Source organism: Sinocyclocheilus anshuiensis, unplaced genomic scaffold, assembly GCF_001515605.1.
Source record: "Sinocyclocheilus anshuiensis isolate Anshui unplaced genomic scaffold, SAMN03320099.WGS_v1.1 scaffold912, whole genome shotgun sequence".
In the NCBI taxonomy this organism is placed as follows: domain Eukaryota; kingdom Metazoa; phylum Chordata; class Actinopteri; order Cypriniformes; family Cyprinidae; genus Sinocyclocheilus; species Sinocyclocheilus anshuiensis.
Window position 1 is genome coordinate 493715 of NW_015549618.1, and position 18977 is coordinate 512691.

Genomic DNA, 18977 nt, shown 5'->3' on the forward strand with positions numbered 1-18977 from the left:
CCAACATTAGGTCGCTATCGCTAAAGACTGCTCTGCTTCTAGCACTAGCATCAGTAAAGCGAATAGGAGACCTGCAGGTGCTCTCAATTAGCCCCGCCTGCCTGGAATTCGGGCCTAACGACTCTAAAGTCGTCCTGAAACCGAGGCACGATTACGTACCTAAAGTGCTGTCCACTCCGTTCAGAGCACAGGTCATTAAGCTCTCCGCGCTTCCTCCAACTAAAGAGGACAGAGAGCTATCTCTTCTCTGCCCCGTCAGGGCGTTAAGAATCTATATCGAGCGTTCCGCTCCCTATAGGCAATCGGAACAACTCTTGTCAGCTCGGTAACCGCACCAAGGGGTTTCCGGTTACGAAGCAAAGACTCTCTAGATGGATAGTAGACACCTTCTCGCTAGCATACTCTTCCTTGGGCCTCCAATGCCCCATTGGAGTACGGGCCCACTCGACTAGAGGCATCGCCTCGTCGTGGGCATGGTCCAGTGGTGTGTCCATTGCGGATATTTGTGAGGCGGCCGGCTGGAAGTTATACCTTAGTCGTTCCATTACATTAGCACGGCGTGATTGGACTGTTCCCATATGCGTCTAGCAAGACGCAGTACGAGTGAAGTATAGAAAGGGAACGTACTCGGTTACTAACGTAACCTCGGTTCCCTGAGATACGGAAACGAGTACTGCGTTGCTTGCCGTGCTATGTAGCTGCACGACTCAGTTGTCGCTTCAGTCGACGTAAACCTGAGAATCCTGTGGCGAGCGCCCGCTTATATAGCCAGATGCCCTGCCCATTCTGGTGGGCTTTGGCAGGCTTCGTCGCCATAGGTTCGTTTTTTTAAGCTCTGCACGAACCAATGGCCGTGCAGTTTCACTGCGTGAATGAATCAGGAGAAAAAAGGCTTTTTTCCCATATGCGTCTAGCAAGACGCAGTACTCATTCCCGTATCTCAGGGAACCGAGGTTACGTTAGTAACCGAGTACGTTTTTCCACACAAATTTTCATGAGAAAATATAAAAATCTACGGTTAATAGCATTTTGTTAACAATAATTTAAATAGGCCTAAGTGATGTTTCTAATGCTGAAAGCTTGTGTTGCTTGAGTTGTCAGATATCAGTTGTGCTCAGAAAGCAAACATTACACAAGAGTTCCTCAAAGTTTGGAAATAACGGTGTTGTGGATAGTGGGAGGGATATTTGGGGGTTTTCAGTTCTTCTGCTGTTGTCTCTGACATATTGTGAGAGTTCAGTTCAGCAGGACGATGCTCCTTCCACTGCTGTTATGGACAGCATTGCTCTGTCACGTCTCTGATGTCCGGACTTCCTTTCAAAGACAGTGCGTCAATATTTTATTAGGCTAATAATGTTTAATAATGCATAAAAAATTTATTTTTGTTCTCGACATTTATTTATGTCTTTATCTTGTCAAATGAACAGCAAGAGGACAGTTTGGGGACCTAATATGCGAATAGTGTAAGTAGGCCTATATATTTTTTGTGTTGTGTATTTTGTGCTTCTGAGAGAATTTTGTGAATTATTTTTATGGATATGGTCGGATATAAAATTGTGTTTATAATAAAAATAGTGGTTCATATTGGATTTATCTCTAACTGAGTGTGTTATCTGTGTTTACAGTGAGCCGGTCATCGACCATTCTCCGACGTAAGTACACAACTCCTCTGTTCTATGCCCTTAAAGTTACTTAACACATCCCTAATCAATGTACAGAGAACGGGAATTTCCCCAAGAATCCATGTTCATTTATTTAATGACTCAGAAAATGTTAAATGGTATAACAGTCAGGTATGAGAGCGTCTTAATCATTTCATATAATGTTTTCAAACATTCAATGTAGGCTTTTTTTTTAAACACATAAATAACATGATTTTATGAAAATATGGAGTATTACTATTTATTTATTTATTTAGATCATATATACCATTTAACAACCTGAAATAATATTGCAATAAAAAGGCGAAGTTATTTGATAAATATTATTAAAAAACGTATTAGTAATCTTGACACACAGTCATGAGGGTCCTGTATTCCCTGTTTTATGTTTTCTTGTCACATGACAGCAAAATGACCCCCATTTTGGTTGCACAGTTTTAAAACTAACATTTATTTATTTAATAAATAATTTCGGGCTGCCAATGGCTTTTTTTCCTTATATGAATATAAAAATGGTATGTATATAATATATATAATAATAATAATTATTATTACTATATTAAAATATTATACACACACACACACACACAAAGAAATGTTCTAAAATAAAAAAACGAAAAGAATAAGATTATTATTATTATTATTGAATTTCAGACTGTCCATAATTTCTTTTAATTTTCTTTCTAGGTTAGACCACCTTAACATTTTTGACTTCTTGCACCACAGAAACATTAATTTAAAATTATTTTTGAAATATGTAAAGTGAAAACATGTTATGTGCTATTGGATATGTGTGTTCTGGTTCAGGTTTTATGTTTTAGCTCCAGCAAAGATAAGACCTGGAACAAAACAGAACATCCTGCTGGAGGGTCACAAACTCTCCCGGCAATTAACAGTCGGCATTGCGGTCTATGATTACCCAGTCTCCCAAACTGCCTTAATGACGGGCTCTGTTATCCTCAATTCAAAAAACAACTACAGCGCCCTCAAAACCATCGAGGTGAATTTATCTATGAATGTATCTGTTCTAGTTCAGAGTAAAGAGTTACATTTGTTTAAATGTTGCATCATGCTGAACATAAACAAAATAAAATGTTGTCTTTTCATTTAGATTGATCCAAATGTGCTACAACCAGATGGAAAGAAGAAATATGTGAAGATTGTTGCTCAGTTTAGAGCATTCCATCGTGCAGAAAGAGTATTACCGGTGTCGTTCCGCTCTGGATACATCTTCATTCAGACTGATAAACCGGTTTACAACCCTGGAGACAATGGTCAGCTCTCACATCCTTGTCATACTGCTTATTTATAATGAACGTTGTTCATTTTTTTTCCCTGATCACTGTCATTTTTCAGTGCGTTGCAGGGCTTTTGTGTCTGACACTGAATTCCGTGCTGCTGAGAGGACCATTTCTCTGGAGATTCAGGTGACTGTCACTGGCATTGACATAAACGCCATTACAGTATTTGCAAGGAAATATTGGGAACACTTTAGTATTGGGACCAGTTCTCACTATTAACTAGTTGCTTATTAGCATTCCTATTATTAACACATTGGCTGTTTATTAGTACTTATAAAGCATATTGTGCATGACCATACTCTACATCTCTAATCCTACCCAATATCTAAACTTAACTACCTTACTAACTATTAATAAGCAGCAAATTTTATTGAGGCAAAAGACGTAGTTAATAGTTTGTTAATAGCGAGAATTGGACTTTAAAATAAAGTGTGACCGAAATATTTTATTTTTCTGGAACAATGCTTTACGGTACAATTGGCACATGTTTCAGAATCCAGATGATATTGCAGTACATGGTATTTCTAGAGCCAAAGCAATCGATGGGATACTCTCTAACACCTACCCCCTCTCATCTGTAGTCAAGTATGCACACAGAACAGATATATTATAAAATAATAATGAATTGACAAAAATTGTTATTTATTTACCTGATACTTTAAATATATGGCTGCTGAGTAAGTCTCTTTTTGTTTTTCTAGAGAGGGCAAGTGGAAAGTTGTTGCGAAGTTTGATCAGGGAAAAGAGAACATTTTCAGCCGAGAGTTTGAAGTCAAGAAATATGGTAAGTCCTTCATATTACCTCTGCTAGATGTTTCTCTGTTGGTCGGTTAACAGCATTTCTCATTTCTCCCAAGTCCTCCCAGCGTTCAACGTCACTTTGACTCCAAAGACATCCCACCTCAGACTAGATGCAGAAAAGTTGGAGGTAGAAATAACAGCCAGGTGTGTGAATCAGAATCTTCTGAATGACCTCAAAGTATTTGGACATTTAAGTAACACATTATTATTATTATTATTATTTTTATTTTTTTTACATTTTTCACATTTATTATTATTATTATTTTACATCTTTCTTTCTTTCTTTCTTTCTTTTTAAAGAAATTAATACTTTTATTCAGAAAGGATTGATATAAATAATCCAATATGACAGTAAAGACGTTTCCAGATATCAAATATTTTGAGGTCACCGTATGCATTTCTTCCAGGTATCTTTATGGTGAACCAGTGAAAGGTGTTGCATATGTGCTGTTTGGTATTGAAATTGATGGTGAAAAGAAGAGACTCACATCTATGAAGCAACTAAATGATGTAAGTGGTTAAATAAGAAAAAAACATTAGTTTAAGTACCTTAAATCAGCTTTATAGTACAAGACTCTTGTTACTCCATGTTTTATTTTACAGCTGAATGGAGGACATGTTAGTTTGACTTTGGAAGAGATAAAGAAGGCCTATCTTGACACAAATAGCTTACTGGGGTCTTCTGTGTACGTCAAAGCATCAGTAATGACCAGCTCAGGTGGGAAAATCATTGAAAAACAACTTAAAACCACTCACAATCCAATAGCAACTGCATAGCAAGCCCTTGGCAACCACTACAAACTCTTTAGCATCATTATTGTGAGTTTTTGTTTTTGTAAAAACCCTATCTCCTTTCTTCTTCTCAGGTAGTGACCTTGTGGAAGCAGAGAAATCTGGCATTAAAATAGTAATGTCACCCTACATGCTCTCCATCATAGACACACCAAAGTATTTCAAACCTGGCCTGCCATTAGCTATGACGGTAATTTTCCTTTCTGTTGCGACGGTTTCTGCTTGAAGAGATGAAGTTCACCCTTCATGTCATTTTTAAAACTTTTTGACTTGAAATGCAGCAAAATGTCCTAGCTGCTCTTTTCCATAAAATGAAAGTGAATGGGGACCACGGGCTGTCAGTCTCTAAATAGGACAGTGTCCTAAGAGAAAGAAACAGCGGAGCAGCGGGTTCGAGCGGTGTCACCGTTGACGGTGCTGACGACAAGAGATACAGCAAGCTCCCCCCTCTGGAGAAAGCAGTTGCATACAATGGCGGTTCTCCAAGTGTTTCAAGCCAAGCTTCTCCGCAGTATGGACAAGTCTGGCCAAGAACACCAGGAGGCTTTTAAAGAGCTGCGCACAGCAACAGACCTGGCTCTGCGTGCCACGAAAGCAACGGCACAGGCGATCGGCAAGACCATGGCTAGTTTGGTGGTGATGGAGCCTCTGAGCAATGGAGTTTCGTTTCCAGTGGGTCACGTCCTGCAGGTGCAGCGCATACCAGAATGTTTTACTGCTGTGATAGCGGACCCACATACAATAAAGAGCTAATTTCCTCTTCACACTCTCTCACACACTCATGCGAATGCAAGTTCCCCGCCTTTTCTTGGCGAGCTCTCATTCGCAAAAATAAACCCTCTCGCCTCCCGTTCACAGCTTGGGCAGCCATTCGGGGAGTGTCGAGTTGGGTTTTAAAAATAATTCAGCAAGGTTACTCGTTTCAGAGGCATTATTCAAACTTCTGTTCCAGACAGCGAAGTGCTCGTTCTCCGAAAAGAAGTGCAGACATTGCTTGCAAAAGACGCTGTGGAAATGGTGCCCCCAGCGAACAGCGAGTCAGGATTTTCAGCCGCTACTTCCTTGTTCCAAAGAGATATGGCTGGCTCAGACCCATTCTGGATCTCAGACATCTGAACCACTCGCTTATGCACCGGTCGTTCAAGATGTTAACTATCAAACAGATCCTCGCGCACATTTGCCCAGAGGACCGATTTTTGACAGTGGATCTGAAAGATGCATACTTTCACAATTCACATAGCCCCCCATCACAGACCGTTCTTGAGATTCGCGTTCGAGGGAGTGGCCTATCAATATATAGTCCTTCCGTTTGGACTGTCTCTGGCCCCGCGCACTTTCACGAAGTGCATAGATGCAGCTCTTTCCCCTCTGAGACAGATGGGAATCCGTATTTTGAACTACCTCAACGATTTGCCAATTTTAGACTCAGCCCAAATGCGGGCATTGATTACGCCGGAACGATCCCTGACTATTCAGCGATTGGCGGCGTCTCTCAAACCGGGGACAACACGCCCCCTGAAGGTTTTTTAGAGGTTGCTCGGCCTTATGGCGGCCGCCAACTCTGTAATTCCTCTGGGCCTGCTTCACAAATAGCCCCTTCAGTTTTGGCTCAAAGCCTGCATTCCACCCCACGCCTGGCGCCTGGGGCGGCTTCCTGTCAGGGTAGACCACCGCTGTATCAAGGCCGTGGCCCCCTGGACGACCTCTTGCCTGTTCCAAACAGGAACGAGATTAGGCCTGACCTACAGAAAGAAGGTAGTCACAACGGACGTGTCCAACTCGGGTTGGGGCGCCCTGTTGGAGGGCAATCCAGCGTTCGGCTCCTGGTCAGCCCCGGAGCAATGCCTGCATATCAACTGCCTAGAGATGTTGGCGGTTTTCTTAGCCCTGAAAACCTTTCTTCCAGCTAGTGTTAATTTTGTCAGCTATTTTCAATTTTAGTCTAAGTCTTAGTCCCGTGTTAAATGTCCTTGTTAGTTTTTATCATATTTAGTCAACATTATCCTATTTAGTTTTAGTCTAGTTTTAGTCGACTAAAAGTCTCAACATTTTAGTCTAATTTTAGTCAAAGGAAACCTGAAGTATTTTAGTCTAGTTTTAGTCAATGAAAACTTGACATTTTAGCAATAAGATTGTTATTAATTAACAAGTTATTAATTTCAAGTAATTCCACTAATTCCAAATGGCAATAGCCTGTTTCTCTATTAAAACAACAGCGGTTAAGTAAGTGCATTTATTCAGCGATCACAATCGCAAACAATACAATCGAGATCTCATGACAAAACACAGACTGGCTGAGTGACACTTTCATTTAGATCGCTAAACTCCAGCGTGTTTGTCAGTGTTTTCAGGTCATCGGCAGCGGCGCTTCTGCAATGAGGAGCGAGCGTGTGCGCATGGTTGCTAGATTGCTTGAAATAAGCAAAACACCGGGCAGAAAATGTATGCTTGTAACAGCGAAGCTCTGATTCGGGGATTTGAACTTTTGATATCTGACAACCGCACTCAAAAAAGAAACAAAAGCTCGCATAATAGAGGCGTGTAGAGCAGTCTGCAATAATATTTTGTCTCCTTTTTTGACGAAAATAAAAAGAGGTTTTTGGTAATGTTTTTATCTTTTTGAATACATTTTAGTCTCGTCTTATTTCGTCAACAAAATTGCATGTTGATATAGTCTTAGTTATCGTTTATTGACCTTATTGTCGTCTCATCTTTGTCTCGTCTTAGTCATGGGAAAAAAGCTTGTCAACTAAAATTTTTCGTCATAGTCTTCATCAACGGAATTAACACTAATTCCAGCTTTAAAAGGGCACCACGTCTTGGTCCGGTCGGACAGCATGACGGTGGTGGCTTACATCAATCACCAAGGTGGTCTCAGGTCACACACTCTTTACAGGATGGCTTGTCGCCTCCTTTTTTGGGCACAGAAAGAACTCCTCTCATTAAGGGCAGTTCATGTGCCGGGCAGATTGAACCTTGGCGCAGACATGCTGTCCAGAGGCAAGGTAGCCCCGGGCGAATGGGCGCTACACCCTCAAACGGTTCAAAAGATCTGGTCAGTCTTCGGTAGGGCAGAGGTTGACCTCTTTGCCTCAGAAGACAACTCTCACTGCCCAACATACTTCTCGATACAGCGAGATGCTCTGGCCCATGACTGGCCCAGTGCTCGCCTATACGGATTTCCCACGATCGCCCTGATTCCTCAGGTCGTTAGGTGGGCGCCCTCAGTGTGGAAAGAGTCTCGGTCAAAAGCGACACTTTAAAGACCACATGAGAATTCACTCTGGAGAGCAACACTACACATGCCCTCAGTGCGGAAAGAGTTTCAATTATAAACAACACTTTGAAGACCACATGAGAACTCACACAGGAGAGAAGCCTTTCACCTGCCAACAATGTGGAAAATGTTTTAACCGGAAAGGAAACCTTAACAGGCACATGAAAGGTCACACTGGAGAGAAGCCGTTTATATGTGGTCACTGCGGAAAGAGTTTCAGACATAAAGCAGCCCTTAAGTACCACATGAGTTTTCACATATGAAAGAACTGCTTTTTATGTCATCAGTGTGGAACCGTGGAAAGTTACACAGACAGGAAACATCTTAGGAATCATGTAATCACACCAGAGGGAAGCCTGTACTGTGCCTCACTGTAGAAAGACTTGCAGAAACAATGAAACCTTTAGGTTCACAGAAGCACCCCTGATATATTTCAAAATACCCGAGCAGTCTCTTTTGTCCACTTTCAACCACTCTGTCCACATTTTTTCAAGGGTGGGGGTCAATGGGCAGGTAAATGCATGGGTTTTTCTTTGATCTTTTGATCAAATGGATAAAATATATTCACACAATTTACACGTGAAATGAAACAATGGAAAAAGATATGGACAGCTGCAGCTTTGGTTTCTCCTGATAGCTGCAAAAACTAATAGCCTCAAAACCACACCAAATGCTGTGGATGAAATGGAACTTAAAAGTGAGGATCGGTGGAGAACATTGTGCTTGGTAGGTTTTTTCATCTTCAAACCACACTTACAACTTCAGCTGACAAAGTTTGTATCCCATCTGGAAAGATGCTTCCCATTATGTTTACGCATTCGATCAGTGGGCGGAGAGTAGGCCATCTTTTGTGGCCGTTTGAATACATTTGACCAGATGAGTGTTTAAATCACAAAAGCAATCCGGTCAAATGCATTTCCCACTACCTCTGGAAGTTGACAAGCTCAAACGTTTGCACCTGTATTTTGAGTTCTCTATTTACGATCAGATCTTAAGTCCAGGTGTAAACTTGGTTAATGTAAATATTTGCTGCATGTTTTCCTTTCATTAACAAAGTAAATGAGGTGATAAAATGGCGTTTGTGAAAGCATCTGATCCGAGCATTGTGGATATTGTAACATTGTTACCCTGATTTATTTTAATGGGGTAATTTTAATGGGTTAATATTGTCAGCTATTTTCATTTTAGTCTTAGTCTTAGTCCCCTGTTAAAATGTCCTTGTTAGTTTTGATCATATTTAGTCAACATTATCCTATTTAGTTTTAGTCTAGTTTTAGTCGACTAAAAGTCTCAACATTTTAGTCTAATTTTAGTCAAAGGAAACCTGAAGTATTTTAGTCTAGTTTTAGTCAATGAAAACTTGACATTTTAGCAATAAGATTGTTATTAATTAACAAGTTATTAATTTCAAGTAATTCCACTAATTCCAAATGGCAATAGCCTGTTTCTCTATTAAAACAACAGCGGTTAAGTAAGTGCATTTATTCAGCGATCACAATCGCAAACAATACAATCGAGATCTCATGACAAAACACAGACTGGCTGAGTGACACTTTCATTTAGATCGCTAAACTCCAGCGTGTTTGTCAGTGTTTTCAGGTCATCGGCAGCGGCGCTTCTGCAATGAGGAGCGAGCGTGTGCGCATGGTTGCTAGATTGCTTGAAATAAGCAAAACACCGGGCAGAAAATGTATGCTTGTAACAGCGAAGCTCTGATTCGGGGATTTGAACTTTTGATATCTGACAACCGCACTCAAAAAAGAAACAAAAGCTCGCATAATAGAGGCGTGTAGAGCAGTCTGCAATAATATTTTGTCTCCTTTTTTGACGAAAATAAAAAGAGGTTTTTGGTAATGTTTTTATCTTTTTGAATACATTTTAGTCTCGTCTTATTTCGTCAACAAAATTGCATGTTGATATAGTCTTAGTTATCGTTTATTGACCTTATTGTCGTCTCATCTTTGTCTCGTCTTAGTCATGGGAAAAAAGCTTGTCAACTAAAATTTTTCGTCATAGTCTTCATCAACGGAATTAACACTAATTCCAGCTTTAAAAGGGCACCACGTCTTGGTCCGGTCGGACAGCATGACGGTGGTGGCTTACATCAATCACCAAGGCGGTCTCAGGTCACACACTCTTTACAGGATGGATAAATAAAAAAAGAAAGCCTCCATAGTGTAACGTGAGGTAAACAGCAAAGATAAACTTTTCAAAATGAAAACAAAAAGAAAAGTTAAACTAAACTTTCTGTCGGTGACCGTGCTTGCATGTTTTTTTCCACAAGAATACCAACATGTTCACCTTCTCTGGTTTAGGAAGCGACCTTTCACTTTAATTTAGATTGAAACCCATCCATCCTTTCCTCAATGTTCGCATAATTCCAGGTTCTACACTCGAAGCACTGCGCAGTTCAGTAGTAGCATGGTTTCGTTATGCTTTCAATTTCGTTTGCCGTTTGATGTTTCTCACAATCACCAAGGTGGTCTCAGGTCACACACTCTTTACAGGATGGCTTGTCGCCTCCTTTTTTGGGCACAGAAAGAACTCCTCTCATTAAGGGCAGTTCATGTGCCGGGCAGATTGAACCTTGGCGCAGACATGCTGTCCAGAGGCAAGGTAGCCCCGGGCGAATGGGCGCTACACCCTCAAACGGTTCAAAAGATCTGGTCAGTCTTCGGTAGGGCAGAGGTTGACCTCTTTGCCTCAGAAGACAACTCTCACTGCCCAACATACTTCTCGATACAGCGAGATGCTCTGGCCCACGACTGGTCCAGTGCTTGCCTATACGCATTTCCCCCAATTGCCCTGATTCCTCAGGTCGTCAAGCGGGTCAGGGAGACCAAGTGCTCTCTCCTCCTGGTGGTCACTTGGTAATGTTTTTATCTTTTTGAATACATTTTAGTCTCGTCTTATTTCGTCAACAAAATTGCATGTTGATATAGTCTTAGTTATCGTTTATTGACCTTATTGTCGTCTCATCTTTGTCTCGTCTTAGTCATGGGAAAAAAGCTTGTCAACTAAAATTTTTCGTCATAGTCTTCATCAACGGAATTAACACTAATTCCAGCTTTAAAAGGGCACCACGTCTTGGTCCGGTCGGACAGCATGACGGTGGTGGCTTACATCAATCACCAAGGTGGTCTCAGGTCACACACTCTTTACAGGATGGCTTGTCGCCTCCTTTTTTGGGCACAGAAAGAACTCCTCTCATTAAGGGCAGTTCATGTGCCGGGCAGATTGAACCTTGGCGCAGACATGCTGTCCAGAGGCAAGGTAGCCCCGGGCGAATGGGCGCTACACCCTCAAACGGTTCAAAAGATCTGGTCAGTCTTCGGTAGGGCAGAGGTTGACCTCTTTGCCTCAGAAGACAACTCTCACTGCCCAACATACTTCTCGATACAGCGAGATGCTCTGGCCCATGACTGGCCCAGTGCTCGCCTATACGCATTTCCCCCGATCGCCCTGATTCCTCAGGTCGTCAGGTGGGTCCTCCTAGTGGCCCCGCTCTGGAGGAACCAGGCCTGGTTCCCAGAGCTAGTGCAGCTCTCAGCAGCAGCCCCGTGGCCCATTCCGCTGAAGAGGAACCTTCTCTCGCAGGCGAAAGGCATAATTTGGCATCCCCGGCCGGAGCTGTGGAGCCTTCATGTATGGTGCCTTGACGGGAGCCTAATCAGCTCCCAGCGAGAGTAAGCAATACCATTTTGGAGGCAAGGGTGCCGTCTACAAGACGACTTTACAGCTTAAAATGGTCGGTCTTCCTTAACTGGTGTTCTGCATGAAGTTTGGACCCGATATCATGTGACGTGTCCCATGTGCTAACCTTTTTGCAATGGATAAGGGGCGGCCCCCTTCACACTCAAAGTGTATGTGGCAGCTATCGCAGCGAACCATTCTCTCGAAGCTGGCCAATCGATCGGCAGAAACGACCTGATTGTTAAGTTCTTGAAGGGTGCACGGAGGCTGAATCCTCCTTGCCCTCAGACTCTGCCGTCTTGGGACTTGTCTATAGTCCGGCGAGCCCTAAGAGGGCCCCCCTTCAAGCCGCTCAGTTCGGCTGATTTGTGGCTCTTATTGCTTTAAACGGCCCTCCTCCTTGCCTTGGCATCAGTTAAGCGAGTGGGTGACTTGCAAGCGCTGTCAATCAGCGCCTCATGTCTTGAGTTTGGGTCTAATGACTGTAAAGTCATTCTAAAGCCAAGACATGGTTATGTTCCTAAAGTGCTATCAACTCCGTTCAGAGCTCAGGTGATCTCCCTATTGGCGCTCCCCGTTACAGATGGTGAGCAGGGTCCGAACATGCTCTGCCCAGTAAGGGCTCTGAGAGTATACCTAGAGCGCACTAGCCTGTTTAGACAGTCAGAGCAGTTTTTGTTTGCTCTGGAGGCCGCCATAAAGGACTGCCGGCCACAAAGCAGCGAATTTCTCGCTGGATCGTTGATGCGATAGCCTTGGCTTATGCCTCAGAAGGCTTGCAGTGCCCTATAGGTGTGAGGGCCCATTCCACAAGAGGGATGGCCTCCTCCTGGGCATGGTCCAGCGGAATTTCTATTGGTGAGATCTGTGCGGCCACCGGCTGGTCATCGCCGTCCACATTTGCCAGATTCTATAACTTAGATGTCCCTGCTTTACAGGTGCGAGTTCTTTCAGTTTAATGTACCACTCTTCCCCCTTGGGCAAAGCTGGTTATATTAGTGCTTCTCAGCTACTAGCTTGGGGCATAATGTGCTCATGTTCTCAGGGGTCTTATTAGTGCTCCGAGACTGGGCTTGCAGAGCAGGATGTCCTGTATCGGCTCATAGCGCGGCGTGATTGGATGCGTTCCCCTTAGCGTCTCACGCAACGGGAGAGACTGTTCGAAAGGGAACGCTCCAGTTACTGACATAACCTCAGTTCCCTGAGATAAGGGAATGAGCGTTGTGTCACTTGCCGCGCTATAAGCTGCACACAAATCGATGACTGTCGCTTCAGTCGAATGATCTGATGAATGGCGCTCTGCGCCAACTTGTATAAGGGTCGGCTCTGTCCTTTTTGGCGGGCTAAAGCACTATTGGTTTGTGCAGCTACACAAACGTGAACAAATCAGGCTTCAGTACAGAGTAAAACAGGAGTTTTCCCCTTAGCGTCTCACGCAACGCTCGTTCCCTTATCTCAGGGAACCAAGGTTACGTCAGTAACCGGAGCATTTCATTGAACAGAAATGTCTAAAAGTGGTCCAAATGACTTTTGCTCTATATTCCATGTCTTCTGATGCCACACAATGGTTTTCATTCATTAATTCGTTCATTCAGTAGGGGAGAGCAGGGCACAACGTAACACTTTTTGACTTTCTCAGTTTGTGTAAATCCACATGGGGCTCAGAATATAATTTTTCATCCACAGTAATTTCACACTTGTCTAGTACAAATATGTCACTTTGTTTCATAATTACAGTTTATACATTTTTAAGCTTGTTAAGTCAGTAGAGAGCAACGACAGGAAAGCACTGGGAGGAGAGAGGGAGCGGGATTGGGAAAGGACCTTGAGACGGGACTTGAACTCAGGTCGCCGTGAGCGCAGTTGCGCTGTATGTCGACACACTAACCACGAGGCTATTGGTGCCGACATCAATTTGCATTCTCACTAAGCCCACCTTCAGAAACATATGTTTTTGTTATTGCTCACTCTTTATTTTCTGTTTCTACATGTTTAGTTTTTTATTACAAATTTCATAGTTTACTATTATTTATTTTTAAAACCATATAACCATGGTAATGAGGACCATGGTTTTACTTCTTGTGACCACAATCTTACTAATAGGCCTACTAGTCAGTTAAACTCTGGATTCTAAGCAAGGACTTCTTTCTCTTTACATGTTTAGTTTAGTTTAGATATTTAGTTACATAATGTCATTCCAAACCTGTATGAATTTCCTTCTGTGGAACACAGAAATTTTTGTCCATATAGTAGAAATCAAGGGTGACCAAAATGGTTTGGTAACATTCTACAAAATATCTTTTGTGTTCCACTGAAGAAAAAAAAAATGTCTGCGTGAACCAGAAGTTGCTGCCGACTTTATTTCAGTGTAGTGACGTATTTCCAGCTGAAACGGAATATTGAATAGAGGGCATGGTTTTATTTTTGCGCTCCTCCTCTCTGTCTCTCACTCATAGCAAACTAACGGTTGAAGGGGTGTGTTTAAGCATATTCTGCCCAAGCCGTCAAACTGACGTCATCAGAGAAGGAATGCCATTCCAGAGTGGAAGCAAATGTTCGGATTTTGATAAAAAAAATTAACAAGACAAAAACATTTTTTTTCAGCGGATTATCTTGCACTGATTAATTGTTCACATCAAGACTTGCAATTTGTGCTAGTAAAGTAAATAAAGAAAATGTTGATTTCATGCGGACTTTAAGTCATACAGGCTTGGAATGATATGAGGGTGAGGAAATTATCACAGAATTTATTAGCAATAAATTTCCTGCAATCTAGCTCAAAATCAATGCTTTACTGTCAAGTGCATTTCTATGTGACAAAAATGCATTATTAAGTCTATTAACTGTATTTGCAGTACATTCAATAATACCTATCATTATTTGTTTCTGTCCTTTTTTATTTATTAATTTATGTACGCCATTTTAAGGCCCTATCCACAGCAAAAACATTCACGGGTGAACTCATGGGTCAAATGGGCTGGATTTGTCCAAGCCCTTTATTTATTCATTTATTTACTCCAATTGAAGGCCCTATAACCCAGCAAAACATTCACAGGGGAACTCGTGGACTGGGCTGGATTTTTCCAGGGCCGAATTTTAACCCCAGTGTTAGATTTTGCTGTATTTGGCTGAGCAGTGGTTTGGGTGGCTCGCCAATGTATTAGATTTCTCTAATACATAAAATAAGTAAGCTTGACCAGAGTTCTTGTTGGGAGAATAATTTATTGAAGGTAGCAGTGTAGCAGGGCTTTAACAGTGATGTTAGCTTGTCGGTCTTCAAAATATCTTAACCCTCGTAAGACTCCTAGCTTCTCCCAGAGTTCTGTCTGTGAGACAGAACTTTATACTTAAAGACAAAAGGGCTACACAAACAACAGATACTGTTAGGACCTCCCGCTGGAGATCCTGTTATCTACAAGAAGTTCCTGAGGAGTACTGTTCTTTTGTTATTCTAAATGTATGGACCATTTGGTTCACACCTTTACAGTTCCTGTTGATTGCATAGGGCACAGTCATAATGTAAATGCATCTGACTAAAGATACACATAATCTTTCACCAGTCCAGACCTGAGTACAGACATCCATTGTGGGCGTTCTTGGCAGTTTTTCCAAGGCTTTTAAAAAAATATTGTTCATATTGATATCGGAATTATATCGTATTGACCGAAATTAAGAGATTTATCGTGATATAAATTTTGGCCATATCGTCCAGCCCTAGTCTCAGTTTGTTCTGTTTCTTCATGTCATTCCAGACAGACTGGATGATGATGAGATCAGATCTCTGTGTGGTGCACTGGCTGTTGTCAGACTCCTTGTGCAAGAAAAAAATCTCTCTGGATTATTACAATTAATGGCAAAATGAATGTTTGGAAATGTAAACGGATATTTCCTATGGACAGACTACAGCAAACGATAGAAATAACTGACTTAAAACTATTTTTTAGCTGGTGAAAATACTAGTGTTCTAATAATTTTGGCCATCAACTGATATTTCCTACTAACACTATACAGCAAAAGATATAAATAACTGACTTTAAACCATTTTTTTGTTGGTGAAAATACTAGTGGCATAAGACTTTTTCACAGTACTATATATAAAGAGAGTAAATTAATAGAATATACAGTAAATGACACAATGATAATTTTTGGGTAAACTATCCAACCAATAATCTAATTCGATGTCATGATTGCATTGTTGATATTAGTACCTGGGGCCGGTTGCATAAAAGGTTAAGACTAGTCTTAAAAGTTAGTCAGCTATTTTTTTTATTTAAGACCAGTCATATATTTTTTAATTCAGTTACATAAAATTGTAGATTAGTCTAAGTTGAATCCAAAAAATAAGTCTGATTACCCCTTGGCTAACTACTAGTTTGTCAGACTAGTTCTTAAGTCACTGTCTTAACATAGAGGCTAACTTTATGCAACTGGCCCCTGATGTTAGCATTATTCTTTTTGTGAATATGTTTTGTTTTTTAGGTTACTGTGAGTGACCACGATGGATCTCCAGCCCATAATACTCCTGTTAAAATCAGCTTTCTTGAAAACCCAATCACCGTACACAGCGGGACCATCAAAGTCTCCATCAACGTGCCTGTGAAGTACAGCTCAACGATATTGAAAGTAAGTCACTCACAGAAATACATAAAGAAACAATACAAAATTTTGTTATACCTGTCAGTTGAATATATGTATGCTTATATAGGTGGAGACAGCAGATCCTTCACTGAAACCAGAACAGCAGGCTGTTCAAGAGATGCGTGTGGAGTCATATGTCTCTTTTATCGGCTACAGGAACTACCTGCACATCTCAGTGGGCGACAGTCCAGTGGTGGTGGGCAGCACACTCAACATCCAAGCTCACATCAAATCTAGCTCACCAGAACGAAGAAAACTTGTGGAGCAGCTGACGTATGCTGTGAGTTTGTCTCTGGGGGCATTTTGGGATGAGAATGACTGGAATCTCTGTATTAAATACACTGATGATTGTTTCTGTAGGTGTTAAGTAAAGGAAACATAATCCACGCTGCTAGGATGAATGTCAGAGACCTGGTCGTCATAAACATTCCTCTGATGATTACCTCAGAAATGCTACCTGCGTTTCGCTTTGTGGCCTACTACATTTTGCCATGGCAGCATAGTCCGGACGTGGTGGCAGACTCTGTGTTTGTGGATGTGGAGGACCGGTGTGTTGGTTCGGTGAGTTCATGTTACGACCTTGACCAATTATTAACAGGAAAGATGCACATTCTAGTGCTTTATGGTACATTTGGGGGCCAAAAACAGAATTATTATTCAAATTCTTCTTCTTCTCCTACCATGAGAGTCTAATCTTGGCCTTATTATATAGCAGCCAATTTGAATTTTGTTAAAAACACATGTACATTTGTCTTTTGCCCAATTCTTTTTCATGTTTTTGATAAGAAAAAATCAGAAGGTTTAAAAAAGAGAATTACAAAAATGTAAAGAGAAGAAATACATTTTCTAAATGTTACCATGCCGATTAAAAAAAAAAATAATATTTTTATTCAACAAGGATGCATTAAGGTGAAATCTGTATTTATGATTTGTATTAGCTCAGTGTAGGTCCAGCGGAGGAAGAAAAACTCAATTCGTACTCACCAGGCAGCAGCATTACATTTGAAGTGAAAGGAGACCCAGGGGCAAAGGTCAGCCTGGTTGCTGTGGATAATGCCATCTTCCTGTTGAGTAAAAACCGTCTGACGCAGAAGAAGGTAAGTGATGATACAGTTTTCACTCCAGAACCTTCTCCAGAGTCTTGTGGATACTCATATCTCTTTGATTCAGGTGTGGGAGATGGTGGGTCAGGGTGATATGGGCTGCACCGCAGGAGGAGGCAGGAGTAATATGGGTGTTTTCAGTGACGCAGGACTGATGTTTCATTCCAGCACAGGAGCATACACGGACTACAAAAAAGGTCCTTCACATGCATTAACATTTAATATATTTTTTTCTAAAATAAATTTCATTACACAAAAAAGGTACTTCACATGCATTAACATTTAATATATTTTTTTCTAAAATAAATTTCATTACTATGGAAGCTTTCTGTTTTTTTCCCCTCAAAATTCTGACTTCAAAATTAAAATTTTATATCTCACAATTCAGACTTTTCTTCTCAGAATGCTGCATTTATATCTCTCAATGCTGTGTTTATCATAATTCTGCATTTATATCATATAATTCATTAATGTGAAAAGCAGAATTATAAAAAAAGGGCACCTTTTTTATTTATTTATCCTGTGGCAGATACAAGCTTCCTTACATTACACTACCGCTCAAAAGTTTGGGGTCTGTAAAGTTCGGAAAATGTTTTTGATTTCTGCATTTATTTGATCAAAAAGTAATATTGTGAAATATGATTGCAATTTAAAATAACTCTTTTGTATTTGATTATCTTTTAAAATGTAATTTAATCCTTTGATGCAAAGCTGAATTTTCAGCATCATTACTTTAGTCTTCAGTGTCTCATGATCCTTCAGAAATCATTCTAATATGCTTAATTACTGCTCAAGAATTTTCTTATTATTATCAATCCCAAAAACAGTTGTGTTGCTTAACATTTTTTGTGGAAATCATGATAAATTATTTTCAGGATTCTGTGATTTCTACTTGCATTTATTTGAAGTATCTTTTGTAACTTCATAAACATCTTTATTGTCACTTTTGATCAATTTAATGCAACCTTGGTGAATATAAGTATTAATTTCTTTAAAATAAAATCATACTGGCCCCAAACTTTTGAACAGTAGTTTATATAAAACACATCCAGAGCTTCAAAGCTAATGAGGATAGCAGCAACACAAAATAGCATGAAATGGAGGTTTTAAATTTTATTGCTAAAATTACAAATGTATCATTAAAAATCCAGAAGAAATATATTTCTTTGGCAGTACGCTGGCCTAGGTTGCACATGCTGTCAGTTAATACATAGACTGGTTAATGTTAACTATTAGACATATAGATTTAGGCTACAGTTGCTATTCAGCCTTTTTAAAATTTTGCCAATATTTAACAAAATTATTTATAGTCGGTTAAGGTTAATGCATTGTTACACCAGTGATACCATATATCATTGGGATTACATTGAGATGTTGTTGAGGGTGAACTTGACCTACAACATCCACATTCCATTCGCCGTTCTTGGTTTCCAACTAGTTGATCTATAAACGTGCAGTCAGTCTAGTTTGAAATGCCCCATTTTACCAATCCAATCAACTCCCAATGGACAAAATCAAGACTGGCCAAATGTTTTACGAATGCAAATGTTGATTTATACACTTTTAAACAGAGAAATTCCAAAAGGGGTTTTACAGTAATGCCACAGAAGTACAATTTTTGGTTCCCCAAAGAACCTTTCAATGAAAAGATCCATTCCTAAAAGATCAATTTTTTTCTTATTGTGATCATTTTAAAATCTAAAGAACCTTT

At 40.6% G+C, this 18977-nt stretch overlaps 1 protein-coding gene across 1 annotated transcript in view; it reads left to right on the plus strand.

Annotated features, from left to right (window-relative positions):
- Positions 1-1211: 1211 nt before the first annotated feature.
- LOC107659332 (complement C3-like) overlaps positions 1212-18977 on the plus strand; it is a 38605-nt gene continuing 20839 nt past the window's right edge. Inside the window, exons 1-17 of the mRNA XM_016448246.1 lie at positions 1212-1326; positions 1428-1463; positions 1626-1652; positions 2469-2661; positions 2773-2935; positions 3018-3088; positions 3456-3547; positions 3664-3746; positions 3820-3907; positions 4171-4273; positions 4367-4481; positions 4630-4745; positions 16005-16148; positions 16231-16443; positions 16524-16724; positions 17102-17260; positions 17334-17463. Coding sequence (XP_016303732.1) covers positions 1253-1326; positions 1428-1463; positions 1626-1652; positions 2469-2661; positions 2773-2935; positions 3018-3088; positions 3456-3547; positions 3664-3746; positions 3820-3907; positions 4171-4273; positions 4367-4481; positions 4630-4745; positions 16005-16148; positions 16231-16443; positions 16524-16724; positions 17102-17260; positions 17334-17463 — 2008 coding nt within the window. The 5' untranslated portion in view covers positions 1212-1252. The remainder of the gene's footprint in view (positions 1327-1427; positions 1464-1625; positions 1653-2468; positions 2662-2772; positions 2936-3017; positions 3089-3455; positions 3548-3663; positions 3747-3819; positions 3908-4170; positions 4274-4366; positions 4482-4629; positions 4746-16004; positions 16149-16230; positions 16444-16523; positions 16725-17101; positions 17261-17333; positions 17464-18977) is intronic.